A 26,643-nucleotide genomic window follows, 5' to 3' on the forward strand; every position below is an offset into this window, starting at 1 on the left:
ACCATACAACTGATATAGTAAAAAAAGAATTACTCTCAGTTTTTACTTCTGTATGTATTTTCCAGACTATGAGTCACCCCAAAGTATAGGTCGCATCAGTCAAAAAATGTTGTCATGAAGAGAAAAAAAAAACATATATAGGTCGCACAGTACTATAAGCTAGTTCTAGTTTTTAGGAGTGTCATGGTGTCAATCCCAGAGTACAAGACAAAACCAAAGGGTTGGGTCCTTTTCCGAAACGGTGCAAATAGTGTAAACATTAGGGGTGTGAATCTCAGCACTGAGGACGATTCGATACACATTTTGATGCCCTGCCAGCGATACAATACTTAAATGGAATTTTCTGGCGATAAGATGCGATACGATTCACACTTTTCACGATGTGATACAATGCGATGCGATATGATACGATGAGATAATCATTTAGTTCAAATCAATACAATCCGATATGATATGGTGCAATTTCTTGCGATATGATGCAATTCAACATGATGCAAATAAGCAAAGGGGAAAAATGGGGATGGACAAATTGCTCCTGGAAAAATTGGAAAGCAGCGGAACATCCACTGACCTGAACTGCTTGGTTTGTCCCTGGTGTCCGACCAGGAACTAGACGGGGGTCGGGGCTAGGTAGACTTGCCCGTGTTGTGATGTCCCCTTTTTAAGGGGGTCTGCATGTTTGTAGTGCTGCCGTAGTACGGCTTCTTAACGCGGCATTCTTTGCAAATTACGTTTTGTCAAGCTTTCCGTCGTTCTTTGCAAATCCGTAGTGTTTACAAACATACCATTTAAAGGTTGCGGGTGGGTTAAATATAGAAACTTCCTCACTGCTGCTTGCGTGCGAACGTCCATGTTGTTTTACTAGTAGTTGTATGTGCCTTACGGCTTCCGTCCGTATTCAATACAAAACGCGAAATAATGATGGTGCATTCATGGCACCTGGGGAACAGCATATGGGGCGAAGTTGAACATTAATAAAAAGGCGCTTGCATCAGATTTTACCAATACCCACAAATGCATCGCGATGAATCTAGATTTCACCCGTCAAATTGCGTCCATACCCAGTGAATGAACCGATACACTCGCACCGCGCGCATGCGCATCGATGTATCGATTCATATCGATTATTTTCCACACCCTTATAAACATGATGCACTTAAATGTAACACCGCTATGCATGTTTGACATAATCTAAACCCTTAATATCACCATCGATAGAGATTATTAGAAAGGCACTGTGTTGTATGAGCAGCTCATAAGACAAAGACATTGTGCAAGATATTGCACTATAGCTGTAATAAAGTATCTGGGGCAAAACCATCTTTTTTCCATCCCTGCACTCACCTAATTAATCTGTGGTGGGTGGCGCTTGGTGTCCTTAGCTTGCGTTAATTCTGCATTTGTACTGTGGTAAAAAGCCATGGCTCTAATTAGGAGGGATGATCTATTTTCCATAATGAGAATTGATTGCTGTTCTTCTGCACCACCAAGCATTTTCTGTCTTTCTCTCACTCTTTCCAGCTGAGGGCCCCAGTCGCTCTTGCTTCTTTCCCCTAACACAGTTACACTTCAGAGCTGCTACAAAGAAAAAAAAGGACTAAATGAGGCACGGTGTGATTAATGGGCCTAATTTCCAGCAGATTTGATCTGGCCATGACAACCCACTTCACCTAAAAAGCCTTTTGATTACCAGATTCCAGCCAGAGGCAAAAAGTTAAACTGCTTACAGATGAATGTCCCTGTCTCTTTTCCTGGTCACTGGTGGTTTCTTATGGTCTTTCTCACAAGAACTGCATTTCATAAAGCCAAAAGCTAAGTCAAATTAACAATAAAATAAATAAAAGAATAAAAACAATACCAGTAGTATGATTAATATCATTATGAATATTGTCAGATACTGAAAAACGCATCAAAAATAAACGGTTGTAGCCTAATTAGCTGTTCATAGGTCTACATTCTCTCCATATAATTTGGTAAGTAATTGAAAAGAATGTCCTGCTAAATGTTCCTGAAACAGACACCAGTATGCCCATGTAGGAGCTTTTCCTAAATTAGACTTCTTGTTAAACAGCGAGCCTTTACAATAATATAGCTGCCTCCCATGGGTGTCAGAGACTCCTAATCTTTGACTACAAAAGACACGCCGCTCTATGTGGCTTTGCAAGCTGGTGCTGATGCTGTGTAAACATCACTGCTGCTGTTTGCCACTGATTTAGCACATGTTAATATTACATGAGAGAGAGGAGCCCTTTGATGATGTAAGTGAACACTGAAACTAGGGCTTTTCTCCTCGGGGAAGGAGGAGATGGGCGGTGGAGCAAGCCTTTGGAGATTTCTTTCACTTCCGCATTAGTAGGAATAGGAATTACCTTTTTCATATTGTAGTTTAACACCAGCAGACAAAGAGCGGCATGGCTGTATCTTAATAATAAAAAATAAAATTAAATACATTGTTCAATATCCCATATTATACTGTACTTCAACAATTATACTAAGTCTGAAATATATGTAGTGTAGTGGAAGTGTGGTGCCAAAATGTCGCCTTGATGCTGGAATTAACAGAACAACTCAGTTTAAAAGTGCTTTCAGTAACCCCCACTGAGAACATGTCATGTTGTGTGTCTGTAGTTTGAACATGTGACTGCTAATGAGCTGAGTGGTTAGAGATGGGTCTTCTGAAAACGAAACGTCTCTCCAGGGAGTTTGAAGTGAAAGAGCCATCGTGTTTTCTTGCCTCATTTTTCTGGCCGAAGTGAGAGGAAGGGGTTAGACTCACAGGCAACCTGGAAAGGTGAGGAATATGAACAGCAGGAAACAAAAGTCGAGGCACTTTGTGTTTTTCTCAGTGGCAAAGAGGTTGTGTCATATTTTGGTGATGTGTTTTTTTTTTCACTGTAAATGGTTGGAAATTCGACCAGTCCAGGGTGTACCCCACCTAGGGCATAGGCTACAGCAGGGGTCTCAAACACGCAGCCCGCAGGACACTAGTTTGAGGCCCCCGCCTTGATATGAAAGTTTAATGTTAGTGCGGCCCGCGCAAGTTTGATATGGATGCTGTATGGTATCATGTACCCAGAAAAAATTATTACGTTTGATTAATGTTCATGTTAAAGGTTAAATAACTGTTAATAGTTATCCTCCCTATCCGTGTGGAAGTGGTAAGTTTTTGGCTATTTAAGTTTAAAGGAAATAACTTGAAGGCTACCGTTTAGGTCGCTAGCTCTCTAGCTTGCGAGTTAGCATGTGTCTCAAGACCCTGCAGTTGCGCAATATGTTGTAAATAAAAAGAGTATAAATGTGACTATAGTCGTGTTTTGTCATGTCTACAGGGCTCTAATAATGCAACTATATGTGGTTTCTTAAGTTTTTATTATTTGCCGTTTTATTATTACTATTATATTTATTTATTTTTTACTGATTGATTTTCTTTATTCTTGATTTGTTTATTTATTTTTCATCTTATTTTGTGTAGAAAAATAAAAAGTAAGATATCTGAGAACAGTGGAATGTTTTATCAGAGCTTTTCTTGTAGAAAACCGGAAGCAGAGCGAAGTTTTTTCAATTTTTTTGTTGTTAATAAATGCGTTTTTTTTTTTTTTTTTGGAAAACCTGATGCTGCCCAGTCTCACCCAGACCCTAGCTCCAGTGGTCCCCAAGTAAATTGAGTTTGAGACCCCTGGGCTACAGCATACAACTGCGACCCTAGTGGGGATAAGCGGTATAGAAAATAGACGGATGACAGTTGCGTAATTTAAATGGTTCATTTTTTTGTTTTGATTATTATTATTATTATTTTGGTAGCAATTGTTATAAATAAAACAAATTAAAATGTGTAATAATTAGAAATTCATTTGACATGCATAAAAGAGTGGGTACGATACAAATATTAGCAACACAAGCTTATTTTGCCAGAGCTCCAGGCTGCCTTTTCTAATGTGTAGTGAAGCCTGGTGTTTATACAATGTTGTTCTCTGCAAAATGGTAGGTGTGTACTATATATGGAGCAGGCTAGCCACACGGAGGTCAGAGGTGGTAACATGTCCCTGAGGCAGGATGTTTTTCCTTCATGATGTCATGAAAACCTGAAACTTCAAACTGTGTTTGAGTGCCTCTTCTCAAACAAGTGAGGGAGATGACATATCTACATGTTTCGGGACATTTTTTTTTAAACAGTGCCTTTCTAGGTGGCAGGCAGGTAGTGCACTTCATTTTGCCTCAATGGCAGGAGGACACGATTGATCAGCACTCAGTTCCATACAAAATTCATAACAATTACCAAAGTGATCATTGTGGTCCCTAAAGTTATATATTTGCCTTCAAAGTCATGTGAGCCTCCTGGGAATGCGGTGCTCACACACCCACACCCACACCTGTGGTGTCACCAATAGGGCCATATGAGCTCCAAGAACAGGAGAATCAGTTTCAGTCGAGAGAACAGACTCTTGATAAGCCATTAACCTGCTGTCTGTGAGTGGAAATGGCTGGTATAAGGTTTAATTTGCCTTTTTATTAAGAGGTTGTAGAAGTGATGAGCCACAGGAAGAGTTACATTCATACTTTGGTGTATTAGCAGTGCTGACACTGAGCAAGTGTGTGTGTGCGTGTGTGTGTGTTCATGTGTTACTCTGCAAGCATAGTCAATACCCTCAATTAATTCAAGAGTCATAGCTCCACTCACAGACCTATAATTGCAATAAAATGGAATTTGGCAGGCCTTTGTGGGAAAATATTTCAATCTGCAGTGGGAATCATTGCAGATTCCTTTTTGAGGGCTTTAATTTGGTTTTAAGATCATTGCGATTGACGACGGCTGAGCCTCTGTCATTGTGCAGAACTTTTTTATTTAGCATTCAATTGTGTTCATCCTTTTCATGGCAAGGCCACCGTTTCACATTTGTTGGAATTCAGATTATTCCTAAAGCATAAATTGATTGGTCTGCTAGCTTTTTTAGGAGACTCACAGCTTTTGCTGTCACATACAGTAAATTGGAAGTTGTACAATTTTCAACCAACATTTTCTGGAAAGTTTTGCCTTTCACAGAGAAAATACAAGTCTATTTTTATTTGTATTTATTTATGTGACATTCATTCAATGGACAAAACTGTGATGCGTTCAAGGACCGTCAAGTATAATCTTTTATAAACCAATAATAGCACGTATTTCCACAATTGATATGAAGGTATGTAAAATATGATTAAGTTAGCTTCAAAACTTTTTTTTAAGCATTTTAAGCAAACCTTTTCTTTTTTTTTATCATTGCTTCTGAAAATGATCCGGTGGTCGAGGACGTTTGCCTCCATATGACTGAAGAGCGCTGATGTTTGTAAATGTTTGTGGAAGATACTCTACATTGCACCAGTGCTCATCAACGGGTGAATGATTTATTCATTTATTCATTCATTTTCTACCGCTTATCCTCACGAGGGTCGCGGGGGTGCTGGAGCCTATCCCAGCTGTCTTCGGGCGAGAGGCGGGGTACACCCTGGACTGGTCGCCAGCCAATCACAGGGCACATATAGACAAACAACCATTCACACTCACATTCATACCTATGGACAATTTGGAGTCGCCAATTAACCTAGCATGTTTTTGGAATGTGGGAGGAAACCGGAGTACCCGGAGAAAACCCACGCATGCACGGGGAGAACATGCAAACTCCACACAAAGATGGCCGAGGGTGGAATTGAACCCTGGTCTCCTAGCTGTGAGGTTATTTTTAGCTTCATTTTTCACAACACATTCCATTTTTACATTTGAATGACAGAAAGTTGGCTGTAAGATCAGTAATATGTTTTATGATTGCACCTCTAGAGCACATGAGTCAAACTCAGGCCCGGGGGACAAATCCGGCTCGTGCTTCAATTTCATCCGGCCCACGGAGCTGTTTGGAAAATAGCATTGAGTTGGCCCGCCTCATGGACCTCATCAAACAAAGTGCATAATTAAGCGACTCATCCGCTAACTACTCCTCAGGCATTTTAATTTTAAAAGTGGAAACAATATTGCATATAGCAAGAAGTTCACAACCATTCATAATAATAGTGCCAAAAATAATTTAACTGTACAAAACTAAAACGACAACACTTTAACTATTACAGCCTGTCAGTACAAAATAACACCCCAATGTTGCATAAGGCAGTCAAAAGTGATCATTTTAATGACAGTAAATCATGCATAATCTGCCCATTTCACAGCTGCAAATTCTTCAAGGATACACATCTGACAGATTGTGTTGTATTTGTGTTGATATAAAATACTGTAGATTTTGCCCGGACATTGAAAGGAATGACGAAGAAGTGGTTGATCAACTTCAGAACAACTTCATTGAAACAACCAACCAAACTAAAACATCCTTAGTTGTAGTGGAAAGTAGAACGTTCGAGCAGGAATTAATGGACGAGAAACACATACACATTAACTGCTGGACCAGAAATAATAGCACACTAAGATAATAATAAGACACATAATAAGATACAAAGTTGGGAGGTGTGAGATGTCCAGTAAGTAAGTAAATAAGCTTTGAGTTTTGGCCTCCTGTGCGACTGAGTTTGACACTCCTGCTCAGGGGCATGCTATTTCAATTCAAATTATAGATTGTAATATCAAATACTGGAGGGAGTACAGACGAAATTATTAGAAAGGTCAGAGAAGAAATGGTCACACTAAAAAGATGGTTTGATGGTTAACAGCAGAAAGGACACGCACCAGCAAATACAAATAGACGGTGTAGACATTGAACGTGTGAATGAAAATAAATTTCTGGGGATCACAATAGATGAAAATATTACAAATATACAACATAAGGTGGCCAGAAATATTTCAGTATTGAATAAAGCAAAACTTGTTCTCAATCAGAAATCAATCCACACTCTTTATTGCTCCCTGGTTCTACCATATCTTACTTATTGTGTGGAAATATGGGCTAATAAATATAAAAGCAATCTTCACTCGCTAAATGTACTGCAAAAAAGGTCAGTAAGGATAATTCATAATGCCGCCTATAGAGAACATACTAACTCCTTATTTCAAAAATCACAAATTTAAAACTTAAACTTGCTGATATAGTTAATCTTCAAACAGCTAAAATAATGCATAAGGCTAAAAATAACCAATTACCTAAAAATGTCATCCAATTCTTCTCTATAAGAGAGGAGAAATATGATCTCAGATTGCAAATTTCCCCACTGAGGGACAAATAAAGGCATATCTTAAAAAAAACAACCTTAAACTGTATTATGAAAAGCAGGAAGTGAACAAATGTAATAGTTACTGATTGTAAAAGTACCAGATGGAGGGGCAGGATTTAATAAGTTTTGCTTCTTCCTACTCCTTTTGGACATGTGGAACTGTGAACTGATTATGTGATGCACTCAATTGTAATCTGATGCATGTTTAAATGAAATAAAACCATTACCATTACCATATATAAATATATATAATTTTCCAAAAGTAATACCACATACCACATGAAGGTGAAGTTCATATTTTTTTGAGGAATTATAATACTAGACTGATAGAGTCAATGTACCAAAAGACATACGTTTTGCTTTAATACAAATTCATTTGTAAAAGTTCAAGGCCATCATCAAATCATTTCCTCAGTCCAGTTTAAAAAATGGTCATAAATGTCCTCAGACTGTGTATCTAATATTATTCATCTAACATCTCTAAAATAATACCCTTCTTGTATGGTTTTCGCATGAAATGAGGAAAAAGGACACATCGTCTGGGCAGGCGGCTCTTTTGCACACTTTGTTGTCCATGTGGTAGGAAATATTAAGATGATACATGAATCAGACGCAAGTGGCATTGTGGGACATCTAAAATGAAATGACTAAGCCACCGTAGGCCATGACAAGGATTTAAGGCTGACTGTATATCATATTACCATAGGGAGTCTACTTCTTTGAAGCCTGGCACAATGGGGACATGCCCAATGTCCCCCTTTTTAGTCTGTTTTAGCAATTCAATCGTGCTTAATCCACTTAGTGTCACATCTAGAAAAAATACATGACAGAAATGTTGCCACCACTTGCACAGAACACAGCTTTTTGCCAATATTGACTTTGCTTTTGTTTCTGAGCTTATCGCCACTGCAAATTGCTGTGCAAAAGGTTTGGTCGGCTGTGTCACAAACACTGCTACCAATCACTATGCTCTGTGAGCATAATGGACCCGGGAATTGGCTTTGGGAAGGAGGGGCGGTCTTTTATGAACACATACTTAGTGGCAGTGTCATTTGTGTTTGTTCCTCCCTCTTTCACTTTGCTCAAGATGTAACACAAAGAATATAAATGTCAGCTTGGGGTTAAAAGATTGGTTGATTGCATCCTGGAGCACAGCTGTTATTCTTCAGAAAATGGGCTGATGACCAAATCCCCCCGGGACATGAGCGCTGACTCATAGAGATATTACAAACACACCAAAAGGGAAATCTACTGAGAATGTCACTGTTTGTAATCAAGATAAAAGTCACAATATACGTGTGTGTGTGTGTGTGTGTGTGTGTGGTGTGCACACAATATCTTTATTCTTTAGTTGTATAAATCATTCTAATATGTTGGGAAACAATTACATTTTTTGAGTTTTATTTACAGACAACTTTCGAAAACTATATTGTTCACATTCATACTTGAAAGAGAAGGTCGTTATTAGCTAGTACATCGGTTGTGTCATCTTCTGACCGAGTAACAGCTCAATCCACTGCCCACGGTAAGGCTTACAATGATGATGACACACGGATGTTTTTTTTCCAATATGTGTGTTTGTGTATGTAAAAATATATTTGTGCTTAGATCGGAAATTGAATTTTGTATTTTGTAATTGGAATAGGAATATAACAACCTCAATGTCCCAAACTGAATGCAGTTGCAGTGTTGTCAACTTGGCCACTTTTGGTTGGGGAGTTTTCTTGTATTTGGGGCTTCAAAAGTGAAAGCACATATTGTTATGCAGTATCTGTTCTCGCTGAGCAGCAGTGGGTGCTACTGAGAGGCCCTATAACAACGTTTGATACGCATGGTACGTTACGTGTAATAGTTGCAGTATAGTGTCGTATTTTGATGATTTAAAACACTACCCAAACAAAAGCCCCTCTACCTGCCCACACGCACAACCAAAACTTTAAATTATTATTATTTATTCTAAATTATTTAAATTATTTGACATAGACATAGACTTTCTTTATTGTCATTGCACAATAACACAGCAGTGAAATTGCCAACGAAATGACGTTGCCTGGCTCCCGTGTAATAATAAATAATAATGTGGAGAATAAATAGATAACATCATATATGAACAACAATGTACAGCGTACAAATAATTTAAATAATTTTGAATAAATAACAATAATTTAAAGTTTTGGTTGTGCGTATGGGCAGGTAGAGGGGCTTATTTGGCATTGAGCTGTTTATGCTGTACATTGTTCATATTTGATGTCATCTATTTATTCTCCACATTATTATTTCATTCATTCATTCATTTTCTACCGCTTTTTCCTCACGAGGGTCACGGGGGGTCCTATCCCAGCTGTCTTCGGGAGAGAGGCGGGGTACACCCTGGACTGGTCGCCAGCCAATCACAGGGCACATATAGACAAACAACCATTCACACTCACATTCATACCTATGGACAATTTGGAGTCGCCAATTAACCTAGCATGTTTTTGGAATGTGGGAGGAAACCGGAGTACCTGGAGAAAACCCACGCATGCACGGGGAGAACATGCAAACTCCACACAGATGAGATGGCCGAGGGTAGGAATTTTTTGGTGTGAAACCACACCCACTTCCGGTTTATGTCCCGCCCACTCCGAGTACAGATACGGATACCAATAATTTATGAGTGAATTTATGGATGAACACATAGATTGTGGTATACTCGCTCATACTACTACATACTACCATCTACTTCTCAAATTCAGAATGTTTTGAATCTCATAGCAGTGAGAAAGAATGAATGATTGGCTGCCATCAACCACTCCTATGTTGGTTGGTTGAATTTCTGGTGTTTATATGATTATCCGGCTCATTCCTAGTTTGAACATCTTTAGAGCGCCGCACAAGGCAGCATTATCATCTTGTAGTACCGTCATATCATCCTGTAGTACCTTGGTATCATTGTGCAGTGCTGTATTTTCTTCATTAAGGTTTTTGACATCATTGTGGATCTCAGAGAGGCTATCATTGAAGTTATTATTCTGTGATTGTACATTGGTACTTTTACTGTTTCGCTTGGATTTTGCCTTATTCAAGCTCCTTGCAACATGCAACTTGCAACATCTAAACCTTCTTTAGCCCTATTTCTAATTGTGTGTGTGTATAATAACGAATCCTCCTCATTCAATGTTTCCTATGTATCTGTATCTGATGGTGGTGTACCCGGTTCAAACCGCTTTTTGTTTGGCATTATTGCTTGGCATCTGCTCTGAACTTCTGCAGTTAGCCGGTTTGCTTGGCTTGCTAGCATCTGTCATCACTTTTAACTTGTTTATTTCAAGGAATCTCTGTACCTCTCCCCTGTCCGAGTTCAAGTTGAGGGTTTCTCAAGCTGTTTTGCTGAAGTGTAGAAAGGAACGCTCCAAAATATTTCTAAACTCTAGTAGCGACAACAGAGCTCTTGCCATGCATGTACTTTCCGGTCACCAACAACAAAAAGTCAAGGTTAGAGGAAAGCACAATGTCCTTTCAATGTCCAAGAAATTTCTGGCACATGAAAACATGCCCCAAGTTCAATTCCACCCTTGGCCATCTCTCTGTGGAGTTTGCATGTTCTCCCCGTGCATGCGTGTGTTTTTTCCGGATACTCCGGTTTCCTCCCACATTCCAAAAACATGCTAGGTTAATTGGCGACTCCAAATTATCCATAGGTATGAATGTGAGTGTGAATGGTTGTTTGTCTATATGTGCCCTGTGATTGGCTGGCGACCAGTCCCGGGTGTACCCTGCCTCTCGCTTGAAGACAGCTGGGATAGGCTCCAGCACCCCCGCGACCCTCGTGAGGATAAGCAGTAGAAAATGAATGAATGAAAATATGCACTGCAGTGGCAATAAAATTAACTGTGGCAAGTTTTAAAAGATTTTATATTCATCTTGTGCTTAAATTAATAATAGGAGCAAAAATGGAAACTGTGCTAATGTACTGATGGAAAACTGGACATGCTGCATGACTTACTTCTATATACATACTATGTGGATATGAAAATAATAAAGTTAATCCTGATGTGAATATGGTGTACTGTACCTACATAGATGAGAGCTAATGTTTTATTTAGATAATTACTCTTTACTCACGAACTCATTGCTGAAGTTTGACAACTCAAAATAACTTCATGCAAGGGTTGATGAACACAGACTTGAGCGCAGAATAATCTATCATCTGTGTGCACACAGTCGTGTTACAATGGTCCAGGGGCTTCAGCAATGGCAACTCAAGAGAGAGCGTTAAATGGGGTGAAAATAAAGAGTACTCTGTGATGACGCAAAAGTACAGACTGGTGCTGTCTGGGTTTTTTCTCTTATTTTGTAATGGGTTTCAGAGGAGAATGTTGTTTTCCATGTATATAAAAACACAGTTATGAAAACATAACACAAAGGACATTTCCTGGGAAAGTACATTTCTCTCGTTCAGTCATAATGGTAAGCGATACAATATGTGTATTTTAAATATTTTTGTTGTTGGACTCATGCAGTGTATCAAAAACATGATAAGACCTGCTGTATTTTGTGATGTATGCAAACCCGCAAAACCGTTGACAAAAACGGCACTGTATGTGATAAAAATGTTTAAATGGCTCATCACAGAGTTATGTAATTACCCATATAAGATGAAGTAGAGAGGGATAAATATGATAGTGATTTTTTTAAGCGTCTCAAGTCAATGAACACGAGTAAAATGACTCAACCTTCCGACATCATGAGTCTTTGATGTTTTGTGAATTGCCAGCAAGACGGCTGCCCTGATGTCTGTAAACAGCCTCTACAAGCCATCTTGGGAGAAGGGTAAAAATCAATATTTTGCTAGATTGGACTTTTCACTCCCATTTATAACGATTTGGGCATAGTTTTTAATAAACAGTTGCGGATACCTTTAAATGATGCGTAAATTAAGTGTCCGAGAATCGTCATGGAGAGCAAGTGTAGCTGAAGTCCATTTTTAAAGAGACAGAAAATCTTTACATCGAATTGGATTACATGCAATATTAAAATAAATGCTGCTGGCTTGAGAATTACCCTTCATGCCCACACATTGCAGAAACATTACAGAGTTGGAAAAATTACAAAAAAAAAAGGCCAAGACCTGTCAGGCGGTCTGTCAAAGGAGTTAATTGGTAAAATACTTCTTGTAGGCCAATTATATACACAATTACCAAGCAGAGACACAAAGATGAGTAATCAATACTATTAGTATGTGCAGCATTTTTGTGAAACAGATGCTGCTGTTGAAAAAAAAAAAGAAAATCAACCAAAGCTTGTCAATCCATTTCATACTATTTTTCCTAAAACGGTGCCATTTCCTCAAATAATAACCTGCCTCAATGCAGGCAATACAGATAAAGGCCTGATACCCTCTGAGTTTGAGTATTAACAACTCCAGGCTGCTATATGAGGAAATATGTAAGATTTATATTTTATTGTGTGGGATGGTTCATATGCATACACTGCATTATGCATTATGCACTGATCCTAATAGGGAGATTTGTTTCACAGAATGATCAAGGATAATAACATATACAGTGCATATACACATGAGAATCAATCCCATTTGTCTTTATTATCCATCCTATGCTTCAAGACTTTCTAACCCTAATTTACAGTGTGTTTTTTTTTTTTAAATCCCCTCCATACAATTGCCACATGTGCATGGATCAAAGTGAAGATACCGATCTGTATGTCACATAGTATGCTGGTTTGCACCTGCCAACCCACTACATATTACACAAGCATAAAATAAGCTTTTGCACAGCCAATGTCTCTTTAGCATACAAATGACTGCAGAGTACCTGACTTTGCATAAAGAACACAGTGGAAAAAAAAGAAAGAAGAAAAGAGGTATTTTGCTACATTGTCTCTGCTGAGAGTTCAAGACTGCATCGCAATGTGAGAGTAGATTGCATCTGCCCCTGATGTCCTTGCATGAACAAAGTTTTAAGGTTGGGCTTAACGGACAGGCTTTAAGGGCGGCATCAGTCATATCTAAGCCCATCAGCAAACAGCTGGGGTGGACCAAAAAGGGCACGCAAATCACTCTCGGCTCAAGTCAAAGGAAGCATGGTGCTGCCATCTTAAGTGACAGTATGTTAAGCAAAAGGTTACTTTGAATGGGCTACGGGAACAAAACGGAACTCCCACCCAAGCGCAGAGGGATTTTTCATCGGGCAAAGGTACATTTAAGAAAATAAGAAAAGAAAAAGAAAATATTATATATTAAATAAAATACCTTTCTGGATCTCACTTTAAGATGCATAGAGGCAAAAAATGTCTACAGTTGTATTACTTCCGGATTGGTTAAGTACAATACTTCCTGTTGAGGCTGATTAAACAGTTAGTAGGTGGAACACTGAAGCCCAGCGGGAGGGGCTTGACATTTCCAAGGAGAGCCTGTTCATTCCGGTAGAGGTCGACCGGAAGTTAAGATGAAGGTAACATTGTCTGTGGTGTCACAGGGTTCTCCCGCTGGACCCTCAGAATAGTGAGGGGAAAAAACAATGGTCAAAAAGATAACTTTCAGAGTGTTTGCTCTCCAGGTAGCACAGGCAGTGAAAAAAGTCTACAACAAAAAAATCTGACAAAAAGTACACAAATTAAAAATATTTACAAAATGATGTATGTACAAAAAATACTTACAAAACTACTTTTTACTTTTTACTACCACACCTGCTTTGGTGCCAACTCTCCAACCTACTCACACAAAAGGCAGACAAAAGCCTCCTTATATATCCCCTGCCCTCCAACGAGGCAGGGGAAAGAAAAAACAAACCAAACCCCCCCCCAAAATCCAACAATCAATCACCAAAAATAAAACCAAAACAAATGGTTCAAAATTTGCAACAATTTCCAAAAATGTAAAAAAAAAAAAAATATATATATATATATATATATATATATATATATAAAATATCAGCATTACAGACCAATTAACCTATATTTTGCTATTAAATAAATATAAATATAAATAGAAAAATCCATGAGGAACGAGGAAGTCTGCTGATGTTTGACTATGTTTGGCTGTACTAAATTATTTATTAATTCATACATTCATTTTCTACCGCTGGTCCTCACGAGGGTTGCGGGGGTGCTGGAGCCTATCTCAGCCGTCTTCGGGCGAGAGGCGGGGTACACCCTGGACTGGTCGCCAGCCAATCATAGGGCACATATAGACAAACAACCATTCACACTCACATTCATACAAATTGAACTCGGCCTGCACACTAACCACTTGGCCGCCGTGCAGCCTGTGCCAAATTATACTTACCTAAATTAAACATTTTGAGAATAACAATACAAATATAAGGCATTCAAAAGATGCATTAAAGACTGGCTTTATATTCTTCTTTTGTGAATTAATTTAAATGTTGTTAGGAGTGGTGCCATGACACTCCTAAAAAAGCTCGCTCTGGTGATAGCTCGATTATAAAAACCAGTAAATGCGATTTATAGTCCAGTTCAACATTTCAACATGTTTTCCTCTTCATGATGCATTTTTGGACTGGCTTATACGCCGCAGCAATTTCATTCATCCATTTTTTGCCGCTTATCCTCAAGAGGGTCGCGGGGGGTCTTCGGCTGACTTCGGGCGAGAGGCGGGGTACACCCTGGACTGGTCACCAGCCAATCACAGGGCACATATAGACAAACAACCATTCACACTCACATTCATACCTATGGACAATTTGGAGTCGCCAATTAACCTAGCATGTTTTTGGAATGTGGGAGGAAACCGGAGTACCCGGAGAAAACCCACGCATGCACGGGGAGAACATGCAAACTCCACACAGAGATGTCAGAGGGTGGGATTGAACCCCGATCTCCTAGCCCGCAGCAATTTATGATCCGAAAATAAGGTATCTATTATTTTCTCTCCCTATTATAATTGCTTAGATATGGACAAGGGTTAAACTTGAGTAAGACCTGCTTCTTACTGAACTATGCTATGTAACGTGTTCCTCAACTTGCCAATCAAAAAATAAAAGCATTGCCATTACCACTGACTAGTGTTAAATAAGGAAGTAATGAAGTAAAGTGGGTCACATGAAAATGGGGCTATTCTCCCATTGGAAGTAAACAATAAACAACAGTGTTTGTGAGAGCTCCATTTTTTTTCTTCAATGTCTTTTCTTGCATTACTGGGCTTTCATTAACCTTATTCAGAAGCCACCACTTAAGCACTACATGCACAACGATGTGAGATATACAGTACTGAATACGTAACAAGGAGAGCGGCCTTGACACACATGCCAAAGCGATTTCCGGTATTGACATCCATGTCATGAGCATGTATGGCGCTGTCAAGAGTATATTCCTGACTCTGGTATAGAAGTGTCACAAAGGTTATGTCACATACTGTAGTTGGTTTGTTAGTTAAATACATGGAGACATGTTACTTCATTTTTTACAGTATGTAAGTAAGGAAATCAAAGAATGTACTAAAATGAAACAATACAAGCATTTTATGTTTACAAAGTATAAGGAAGAGGACAACTGAACAACTGTGTGCACATACGATAATGTTGTCTGTATCAATATGATTTGATATGGTCTGTATCAAACTGTACCTCTGACAACTACAAATATATAGGTAACTGATGCAACTGATGAGGAGTAGAATTGAACTTTGCTTCTTCCTACTCCTTTTTGGACATGCGGAATTGTGAATTGTGTTGTGCTCACTGTGATTGTGTGCATGTTCAAGATGAATTAAACTATTACCATTGAAAGGGTAGCTCCACTATCTCATTTAAACACTAAGGTTAGGTGAAAGCATATATGTGTAGTGTCTATACATCTAATGTGTATAAACTGCATAAATCATTATTAAACAGAGGTCTAGTTTGCATTTGGCGACCTGATAAAGACTGTGATCAGTTCGAATCTTATTCCAAGCACCCTGAGCAGCTCAATATTTACACATGGCTAATGAAAAAGTAGTTGTGTATGTCGAAGAGAGAAAGAGAGACTTACTTCCACAAGTTTGTTGGCATGCTCACGGAACACCTGGGCATACTCCTTGACCTCCTTTTCATTTCCGCTCTTGGCTGCTTCAATGAGCACCAACAGAGGGACGTTGGTCTCCAGGAATGAGTCGGAGATGTGGTCCATCACCGCCTTTCTCAACTGCAATAGAATAGAGATGGGGGGTGTCAAACAGGTCATCGCATTAATATGACTTCAATCAGTGATGATTACATTGCATTGTGGACAACTTTGTGAGAGACAGAGACAGCGAGAGCGAGAGAGTAAAAAGTAACTCTTATTGGGACAGAGTGCAGATTGCTTACAAGGCGTAATTTTCCCCATAAGGCTTTTTTACGAGGGGAAGACACTGCAACTTTTATCTTTGTTTATGGAATCATTTTGTTGCCAAGTGGCAAGGGACCGGTTGTTTCATGAGAGAGTAAATGGACCCCTGTGGTACTCACTGGGATATCTGATGAGATGCTGCAGGGAACAGTACAGAAAGCAAGACAGACAGGTGCTTTATCATATCGACAGATGGGGTTAGTCATGCGAGACCCCTACAAAGGCACACAGGAATATAATGGAAAACAAGGCTTCTCTCAAACGCATATTTACTGTTAATATTTTGTTGGAAATTTAAGCATTTCATTTCAAGACAACTCGTGTGGAAGATGAAATGTATCTTTAAAAAATCATGTGTCAAAACCAGTGAAATAACAATAAAATCTGAATTATAACTCCTCTGAGTTATAACCGGGAGGGGGGGGGGGGGGGGGAATCTCTGTGTGGAGTTTGCATGTTCCCGGTTTCCTCCCACATTCCAAAAACATGCTAGGTTAATTGGCCACTCCAAATTGTCCATAGGTATGAATGTGAGTGTGAATGGTTGTTTGTCTATATGTGCCCTGTGATTGGCTGGCGACCAGTCCACCCCGGCTCCAGCACCCCTGCGACCCTCGTGAGGATAAGAGGTAGAAAATGAATTAATGAATTAAATTAAAATTGTAATTGTTTGGATTTAAAGACATACATAATGTGCAGACATATACTACCATGACAATTCAGGTCAACATCAATCTTCTAAACCCATGGATGCGCACAATGTGTCAGGGACTCACAACGTAATACAAAAATAAACATGCATGTCTGGTACTTCCCTGGAATAATTACACAATCTTTAGCTAAAAAAAAAGAAGAAGAAAGAATGATTGCCTTATGACAAGCTAATACACCATTAGGGCCATCAGGAAAAAAGTAGATTTAGCTTAGTCTAGTCGGCATGACACGGCCGCTCAAGCTGTAAACAACCTGAAGCCAATGTAATATAGTATATAAGCACTACTTTATCAAGAACTGCATAATCCTGGATCAGTGATTTACAGAGCCGCAGTGCCAGGTAAGGAACACGGTGGTTTATATTCTTTGGCTCATTGGAAAGGCGAAACTTGCATATGTTTCATTGCCATCAGTGCAGTTGTGCATCATTGCTATCCACTTATCTGGCGGGGAGGGATGTGAGTAGATATAAATCTCACAATTCCAGTATACTATCTCAAAAGCAGGTTTGCAGAAAGAAAAGGTGTGGCATGTCCTGAAAAGTATATGTGCTTTTTTTGTGGTTTTTTTTTTGTGTGATTAGCTTTTGTAATTAGGATGCTGACGTTGGGATAATACTAAGGAATAATTTACACACTTGATAAATGAACTAATCATCACAGATGCATGTTTGCATTTCCCTGTTTCGTAGGTAAATTTTATACAATTTTTGTAATGTATATGGTAGGGGTGTCCAAAGCAAAACCGCTACTATTGTGCCCAAATTATCGCCTGAAACATAATGTACATAACAAATACATTACCCATGTGTCTGTTATATTTTTCAAGATATGCTATACCTACATTTGATTTTGTATTCACCTGTAGACCTTTAAAGGGGATGTACTTTGTATACAAAGAAACATTAATGCGACCCTTGTTGTTTTTTGTTTTCCTCATCCAATTTAAATACTTAAACATAAATTATTTTTAGACATTATTTACACTGACAGTTAATAGAAATTTTGTGACCGTATTTGTCAACAAAGCCCTAAACTGTATTTTCCTCATATGAATCATTTGTTTAGGATATTGGCATACAGAAAAACTAATCTAAAGTTTTTGGAATAATTTAAAACACAAAACAAACAAAAGAAAATGGCACCTGCCAAACATAAAGTCAAAACTGTGTCGACCCACAGTGGGGCTGTTGATACGGGTGTATGATTGGCACAACAAAACCTGTCCCACGGGGATTACGACCGGATGTAGCAATCCTGGTGGTGTTCATGCGGGTTTCTAATTGGGGGTCACCATACCCAGTGCCCGGAGATGTTCACATGATAGACATGGCATGATGCCGTTTACTGAACTAACAATAATGGCCTTTTTTGGCACCAATCTTCAAATGACACAGACACTGCTAAAATATTGCAGGGACCAACCCATATTTCATGCAGCATACTGTATATACATGACACAGTGTTCATGCTATTTTTGGCATATGCTTGTTTCTTTTTGTTTTTTTCATCAATGAAAACAAAAAGCTTAAAGTTTACCACAACTGAGCATGTTGATACAAAGGAGCAAGGTCAGTCATGATTTTATGTGTATGTATGCCAAATAGTGAGGCTAAATAGCAGTATTTTGTGAGGTGTAGTGAAGCCTGTTTTTTTTTTTGTTTGTTTTACAAGGCCGTCCTTGATGAAGTAGTAGGTGTATAAGGGTGGACTCATTAATGTGAAACTGGTCAGATGCTGTAACATATATACAAGGAAGGGAAAACCCTCAACCCTGAAACGTGTCATCTTTCATTTTTACCATTACTCTTCTAATCTGAGATGGATCACATGGTCCTACTGCCTACTGGCATTGGCAATTTCCAATGAAGTTTGCAGATATGGTTACTTTCCCAATAAAAATCCTACTAAGGGCATCTTTATTGTCATTTATTGACCTGCACTGTGGTGTTTATGCATATTCTCGCCATCAATTCAACTACACTCCAACTAAAGGTTAAACCAGGGCACTTACTGCGTGTTTGAAAGGTAAATGCTGATTTCTGTCTCCCTTTTGACAGTTTACAGTGACATTACACTGGTTTCTGCCGGATGTTCTTGTGATTCAGAGCACATAGTAGAGTTGGGGGGGGTACCTTGGGGTCAGCATAGGAACGGTTCTTATTAAAATGTCAAAAGCAATCACAGCATGAAGGGTTGGAGTCGCGCAGCTGAGGGGAAACAGCCTGAGCAAATCAAAAATCAAGTAATAACTCTCATAGACGATATCTATCAGGGAGTGCGGCATGCTTACAGAAAGGAGAGTAGAGAGGTGGAGTGACTGATCGTCAGCAGGACTGACATTAACGGCGTGACTATGATATTTTCTATCAGATCACCTGCAACAACCTTTTTAGTAGGGATGTCCTGAAATAAAAATTAAACATAGTTTCTTATAGATATCAGTTTTTCTACCATTATTGATATGAGTCCACGGTTAATGTTATTCTCTGTACAGCAGAAAGCTTGCTATGTTGGTGCGTCTACAGTCAGCAATTATTTCCAACTTTCAGCTTTGGATTGTAACTATGCAATTTGCAATGAAAGCGCTGCTTATGTGGGTGGGTGGGGGGGAGGGGGGTATGGCGTGTTCCTTAGATACTTCTAATCTATCATGTTTTAGTCATGCTATGTTCATGCCTGACTGAATGAGCCCAGTTCATAATTTCATGAGTGCATTAGTTCTGAGTTTCAAACATTGACACCACCCGCTGAGATTCTGCTGGGATAGGCTCCATCTTACCCCCGCGAACAGGATGAGGATTAAGCGGCATAGAAGATTGATGGATTTGTATATTTATGAACACTTATCTGCCTTATTTGTTGATAGTACTAGAACATGCTATTTTAGTTGGCTATTGGTCATCATTTTTTAATGATGAATGGACTGCCCGTCATATTTGAGCAGGAGTGGGGCGCATGCCTGGAGAATGTGTTCGGAGACCATGTGTTGACCTCTGAAGTAGGGTGAGGGGTCAGAGGCGCTATCATGTCCATAAAAAATATTTTTTTTCGACATGAAGTCATGACAACCTGGAACATGTGACTGTTTGAGTGCCACGTCTCTCAAAAGTGGAGGAATCTACTAGAATTTGGATTATAGGAGTAATGTACAATAAAAGTAAGGAACATAAAGGAGAAGTGTTATTAGGGTCATTGGTGAACAACAACACTGTTGCACCATTCATGAATTTACGTATGTGATATACTATGATGTCTTTAATCGTCATTATTCCTCTAAAACTATAATTTTAATAACATTACAACTTTTACTGTGCAAAATCACATATTTTTTCATTATAGCCCTAATTCCAGAAGACAGAACAGAACTTTACCACCAATAATGTTCAATAGTTTGTGACGCAATCATATGCAACTCCACAGCAAGCTCTAAACTTTTGAAGACACAATACAATTTTTTTTTGTCCTAAATCTTGAATTTGTGGATTGTGGCAGCTGTTCTGCCTTAACAACATAACCCACAACAATTAGGAACAGATGCACCAATCAGTGAACTAATGGCACAATGGAAATGATTTCAACATCCCATCGAGGAGCACGAGAGACCGAGATGTGAGGGAGTGGTGCCATGGGGAATCCTAGAATGCCCCATCAGTCAAAGTAGGGCCGCAGAGATGACGTGATAGATGCATTCATTACACACTGAATGATAAGGGCTAAAACACATGGCTCATTCCAAACAACTTTCTCAACCTGCTTACTGACTGCATACTAATTTCAGCTGTAGGACATTTGCAATCCTCAACCTTTTCAGTTGTACAAATCTTGTCCATCCGTGCAGTCAGTTACATCGCTTATTCTAGTTTTGCCCTTGTAAACATTTCCTCGACCTCTGTTGCACTTGCATTTGTGATTACAGTTGCAGTTTCAACCCCCACCCAAAATGAAAGTTTGAGCTTATAAAGTAAGTTATATTAGTACATATTTTTTTTTGCTCCACAGCAGTCACAGCTAAGTCATCAACTCTTCTGCAAATCTTTCACAGGGCCTGACGGCTTAAAATATTCCAGCACATCAAATTTCAGTCTGTAGGTGTATGATACTTCTAAAAGTAGAAACGTCAAGTGTTTACAGTCAGTGCAAGCCAAATTTTCTCGAGAGTATATGAATATGGAAGCCATGGACGGGCATGCAAATCAGTGAATTGATTGTTAATGAATACCGTCTTGAAGCAATTGACAGTAACTGGAGTGTACTACATATAGCTGCATCCATCAGAGACGCTACTGATTCAGTCTGAACTGGTCCGCAGCCTGAAGAAGAACAAAATGTCGGCTGTGGATGTGACGCATCTGGTGATGAATTAAGGCTATTATAGTCTATTAGAGTGGAAGCCGTTATTTGAAGAAATATGTTTTTTTTTTTTTAATTTATGTGAGAATTGACCCAGAAATAAGGCAGCATACCCTGAACAGAATGACAAAAAAAAAACACGTTGTCGTCTTACATGCGGGGTCTAAAGATTTATACCTGCAAATCAAAATGTGGAACGGTGTTCTAGTGGTTAGCGGGCAGACCTCACAGCTAGGAGACCAGGGTTCAATTCCACCCTCGGCCATCTCTGTGTGGAGTTTGCATGTTCTCCGGTTTCCTCCCACATTCCAAAAACATGCTAGGTTAATTGGCGACTCCAAATTGTCCATAGGTATGAATGTGAGTGTGAATGGTTGTTTGTCTATATGTGCCCTGTGATTGGCTGACGACCAGTCCAGGGTGTACCCCGCCTCTCGCCCATAGACAGCTGGGATGAATGAATGAATGAATGAATTCCCTGAAAATCACAAGTGTTTTCAAGTCATCAGACTAAAGTCTGAGTCAAGCCTACCGTCATTGATGTCAAAGTCCATGTAGAGCTGTCTTTGATTAGTCCAGTCCAGAGTCATCAAAACTATGACTGAAGTCCAACTTGAGTCCAAGCCATGTGACTCGAATCCACATCTCTGAACTCACATGATAAAAACTGTGTTGCTCTCCAGCTGTGAACACTTCTTTGCTGACATCACAGAATGTTTCTAAATAAAACAAATCAACTCAAATGTGGAAGTCTCAAAGTTAACTCATATTTTACACTGTAACTATTCACTCATATTAGTTGAAATTAACATAAATCATATTTGTTCATATTAGCTTATAACTCAAAATATCAATTTTCTAAGTGGCTTATCCTCACTGGGGTCGCAGCGGTATGCTGGAGCCTATCTCAGCTGACTTTGGGCGAGAGGTGGGGTACACCCTGGGAAGGTCTTATATTGAAAGAAACATCTGTCCATCCGTCCATCCATCCCTCACTAGGGTCACAGGAAGGGATGAGCGAGTACACCACTATCTGTATCTGTATCTGTATCTGTATCTGTATCTGTATCTGTATCTGTATCTGTATCTGTATCTGTATCTGTATCTGTATCTGTATCTGTATCTGTATCTGTATCTGTATCGGTAGCTGTTCACCCATCTAAATTATCTGTATCCATACTCGGAGTGTGGGTGGGGCAGAAGAGGGTGTGGTTTCATCAAACCAGAACGTTATATTAAGTCCGGACATGAATTGATCAGATGTTGCTATATGTACTGTTTATTATTAACCAATATGTGTACTGTGTATGTGTGTAAGTGATCCTTGAGACTTTAGTCTTTAATTATTTTAATGAGCTGTGTGAAATTGGTGATTCATGCAAACATGGCAACCAAGAAAATTATTTGTCAGCCTTGTTGGCTGTATTTTTCTCAAAAGCTCCATGCTCAGTACTAAAAAAAACAAGCAATTTTCTAACTGACTTTATATCATCAGCCGAAGAAATAAGTCAAAAGGAATTGTGACAAACGCCGATTTGTGACAAACGTTTTCAACTTCCCAATTGCACCGTGTACGTGAACGAGGCATCATTGAGCTCCTAGCAGAGTCTCGCGAGAGGTGGTTGCTGTGTGTTATTGGTCAATCACAGATCATGAAGAGTGATTACAGAGGCAAAACACAACAACAACAAAAACTAACCACCTAAAAGTTTATTTTTATATTCTATTTTTACTATACAAATGTGTTGAATATGCCCCATTAGTGAGGCAATAGTGGTCTCTAAGGAAGAGTTTTTACAAGTGGGGAGTACAAGGTTGACACCTGCAGCAGTGTATGGTGGAAAACAAACAGCTTTGCCTTCTTTTGTATGTATACACAGCGGAATGCCAGATAAAACAATGCTGCACATTTCTGGCAGTGTCACATAGCGTGTTCACTCTAACCTGTTTTCATTTCCCAAATGCAGACTGTCATTTGCACTTGTTTGCTCAATAATTGATCCCTCCTTTTTTCCACAAAAGAGGTGGAGGCATTCAAAATGCCCATACAGCAGGTGTGCTCCGCCCCAATGGAAGGTCCTGTGTTTCAATGAGTCGGTATGACTCCTAATGGTGGTATATTACACTATCAAAGCTCTGTAATGCCTATATGCGTGCTGTGCACCCATTCTGTCAAGCCAACTCCTGAGTCAATAGAACATCCTGTTTAAAATGAGTACCGCCTGCCAGCTAGTCAGGCAGCCTCATCAAATGCCCCCCTGGGAAGCAGGGAGTTATAGTTTCCCATCTGGAATAATTCCCTGGTCTTCAAAAGTTGGGAGAGGACAAGGTCGCAACTCTTCTGTGCAAGTCGAAAAAGATGTAGCATGACACCAAAGTTTCAAGTGCTTTTTTGCATGGGAAGAAAAAAAAATGTTTAAATGTTTGACATTCAGTTTGAATATCAGCCAACCTTTTCTCAATGCATTTTTTGAATATGAAATTCATAAAGTGCTCAGGGAGAGTAATCTTGTGCTTTACGTGTTGTGTTTCTCCCTTTCCTTGTGTCAAAACATCTGTTTAATTTCTCTTCAATTTCTTTATTCATCATGATAAAACATTGTTTTGTTGTTGGGGGTGTTGAAAATTAAAAGTAAAACAGAGTTCAACATTAAATAAAGAATATACTTCTCAGTTTTCCACAGCAGTCTCTGGCATAGGAGATTAGTCAAATAATATTTAGTGTTCCTAGAAATTAGGCATACGTTTTATACACTGCAACATCTAGAGCAGGGGTGTCAAACTCAATTCAACTGAGCTCTGATGGATGTAGAGTGTGGGTGAGGCTGGGGCCGCATCAAGTATTCACTCTGATCCATTTCAACATGATGACTAACTTGTCAACAAACACCACCGGAAGCTGACACGAGCACGAGCACTGGTAGCCCGTAAATGTTAATACATATGAACCAGAGATATAAAAATTACCACTGTCAAATGATTATAGAATTTTAAAAATAATAGTTTTCAAATTAATTAATCACCATTAACCATGATTTGGAACTATGTCTGAAAAAAATATATATTAAAAGGACTTTATTAGGCACTTTTCTAACCTATATGTGTAGTTAGAATGTTGTATTCACATAATGTTTCACATAATGACATTAAGCATTTAGAAGTGAGCCCCAAGAGGTTTGGGATGGCGCTGAATGCTTGGTTTCAGAGGGCGGGGTGAAATTTGTGGTTTGTGATGTCACAGATTGACAGGATTCTTTAGTATATGGGTGTGCACTGTAGGCCAGATACGCTCACTACCCTGCCCCAAGCTCTGCTTCTCTGTTTAGGGTGTTAACAATGTCTCACAGGAAGTGTTGCTAACAAGGAAAACATCAGGCACAAGTGGTTGGAGTTCCTGATTCCCTACCAGCAAAAGAAAAAATATTTTAATTTGTCAATGGCATTTCACGCTGGACTGTTTTGTGAACATGGGCCAGTATACAACTAGACTAGCCGACAAACCTGCTGAAGCTCGACGCCTTTTTAACGTTACTTGGTCGTGTTGAAGAGTCAGAAGAGCAAGCGATAAGTAACAAATTATCAGTGTCCTAACTGTGTTTATTTTGTGTACGTAAAGGAACAAAAGCAGTCTCTGTAGCACTATAGAGTGCGCATACAGGGAGCAGGGTACAAAATACAGGAAGAACTGGAGTTGCTAATAGCCATTTCCCATGACGATCAGTGGGAATTCTGTTAATTGTGTTAATTCTCTGATCGAGAATTAACAATTCACTCAGTGAGTTATCAAACTAGGAAATAGAACAAGTAAAATGAAACACAGGTCAATTTTATGTGATATATGCAGTCATGTCCCTGGTTGAGTACCGCTGTGATTGACTCATGGCGTCGTCTTTTTCAATCGCCCTCTGTTTGACATTTGCCATTTTGGACAAAACCCAATGTTTGCATCCATGAATAAACAGTTTCACCCTCAGCGTGTGCTCATAAAGTTATTTGTATTACTAATATTTACTAACAGCAGGGGATACGCTCTGTTGTGTCATGGAAGGAAATGAATAATTTAAGACTGGTTACCTGCCGACGCAGGTCCCTGGTCTTCTTGGTCATCTTGTCTATGGCCGAGTTCAGCGGGTCTCCTTTCTCTTTTCTGCCGGTCTGTAAAAAAAGACAAGAAAATAGCAATTTATTTTTTGCTATGGATTCAACAAAGCATATGCGGCCTTTTCAGTACAGTGCATTTGGAAATACAATTCATCAAAGAACATTTACTAACTGTCAGTGCGCCATGACACGTGGATCCGTTTTTCATCGTTACCTAGCAACTGCACCTATCTGGCAGTTGCCACTTTCCCTGTGGATCACCTCCTTGCATTGCCAATTGTTGCTTGTGGCTTAAAGAGGGAATCTTCACTACTCTTTTGTTCAACAGAAGTGAACAAGAGCCAGACTTTGGACGTGTCTGTGTCAAACGGTGTCAGAATTATTGACTAATACCCACACAGGAAGTCTTCTGTACTAAAACCAAATCAGTTGATCGTTGAAGCCAAAACAACAACACAAAGATGTGCACAATTCTAGAAAATGCTTTCTACACAAGATGGTCCTGGAAATGTAATGCCTCCTGACGTCCATGTAAGTGAAATTATTCCCAAATAATTTTAACAGCTTTGAGACACAATGTGATGATTTTTAGGTAATCAATCCCGATGATATCAACTAGTATTACTGAACAGATGGTAACACCACTGAGTAGCTAACTCCCTGAATATTAACAATGCTATAACAACGGTCCCATCGTCCCTATATATCAGGATGATAAACAGATCAGAGACACTGTCATCCTCCGACAAAGCAATACCAGCACACAAAATTAGTTGTGTAGTTGCTAGGCAACCATGCAACAGTCTTGCACCACATAAAGACAAACCCGAGCTCATCAGCTTTTGCAGGGAAGTAACATCTTCGTCCGATGATGACTTTGCTGGAGAAGACAAAAGCACAACTGCAGTAAAAGACCTATATTTTCCCTCCTACATCTGGATGTTGGGACCGGGGCTTT

At 39.3% G+C, this 26,643-nt stretch overlaps 1 protein-coding gene across 3 annotated transcripts in view; it reads right to left on the reverse strand.

Moving 5' to 3' along the window:
• The window catches only part of ctnna2 (catenin (cadherin-associated protein), alpha 2), a 228,383-nt gene that overhangs the window by 63,899 nt on the left and 137,841 nt on the right, over window positions 1-26,643 (reverse strand). For all 3 annotated transcript variants that reach the window (XM_078793385.1, XM_058046015.2, XM_058046014.2), the window contains 2 exons: window positions 25,659-25,739; window positions 16,180-16,332 (listed from right to left, as the gene is read on the reverse strand). In XM_078793385.1, coding sequence (XP_078649511.1) covers window positions 16,180-16,332; window positions 25,659-25,739 — 234 coding nt within the window. The remainder of the gene's footprint in view (window positions 1-16,179; window positions 16,333-25,658; window positions 25,740-26,643) is intronic.

The sequence above is a fragment of the Doryrhamphus excisus genome, linkage group LG9 (genome assembly GCF_037039965.1).
Source record: "Doryrhamphus excisus strain RoL-2023G ecotype Guam linkage group LG9, RoL_Dexc_Guam_v1.1, whole genome shotgun sequence".
In the NCBI taxonomy this organism is placed as follows: Eukaryota; Metazoa; Chordata; class Actinopteri; order Syngnathiformes; family Syngnathidae; genus Doryrhamphus; species Doryrhamphus excisus.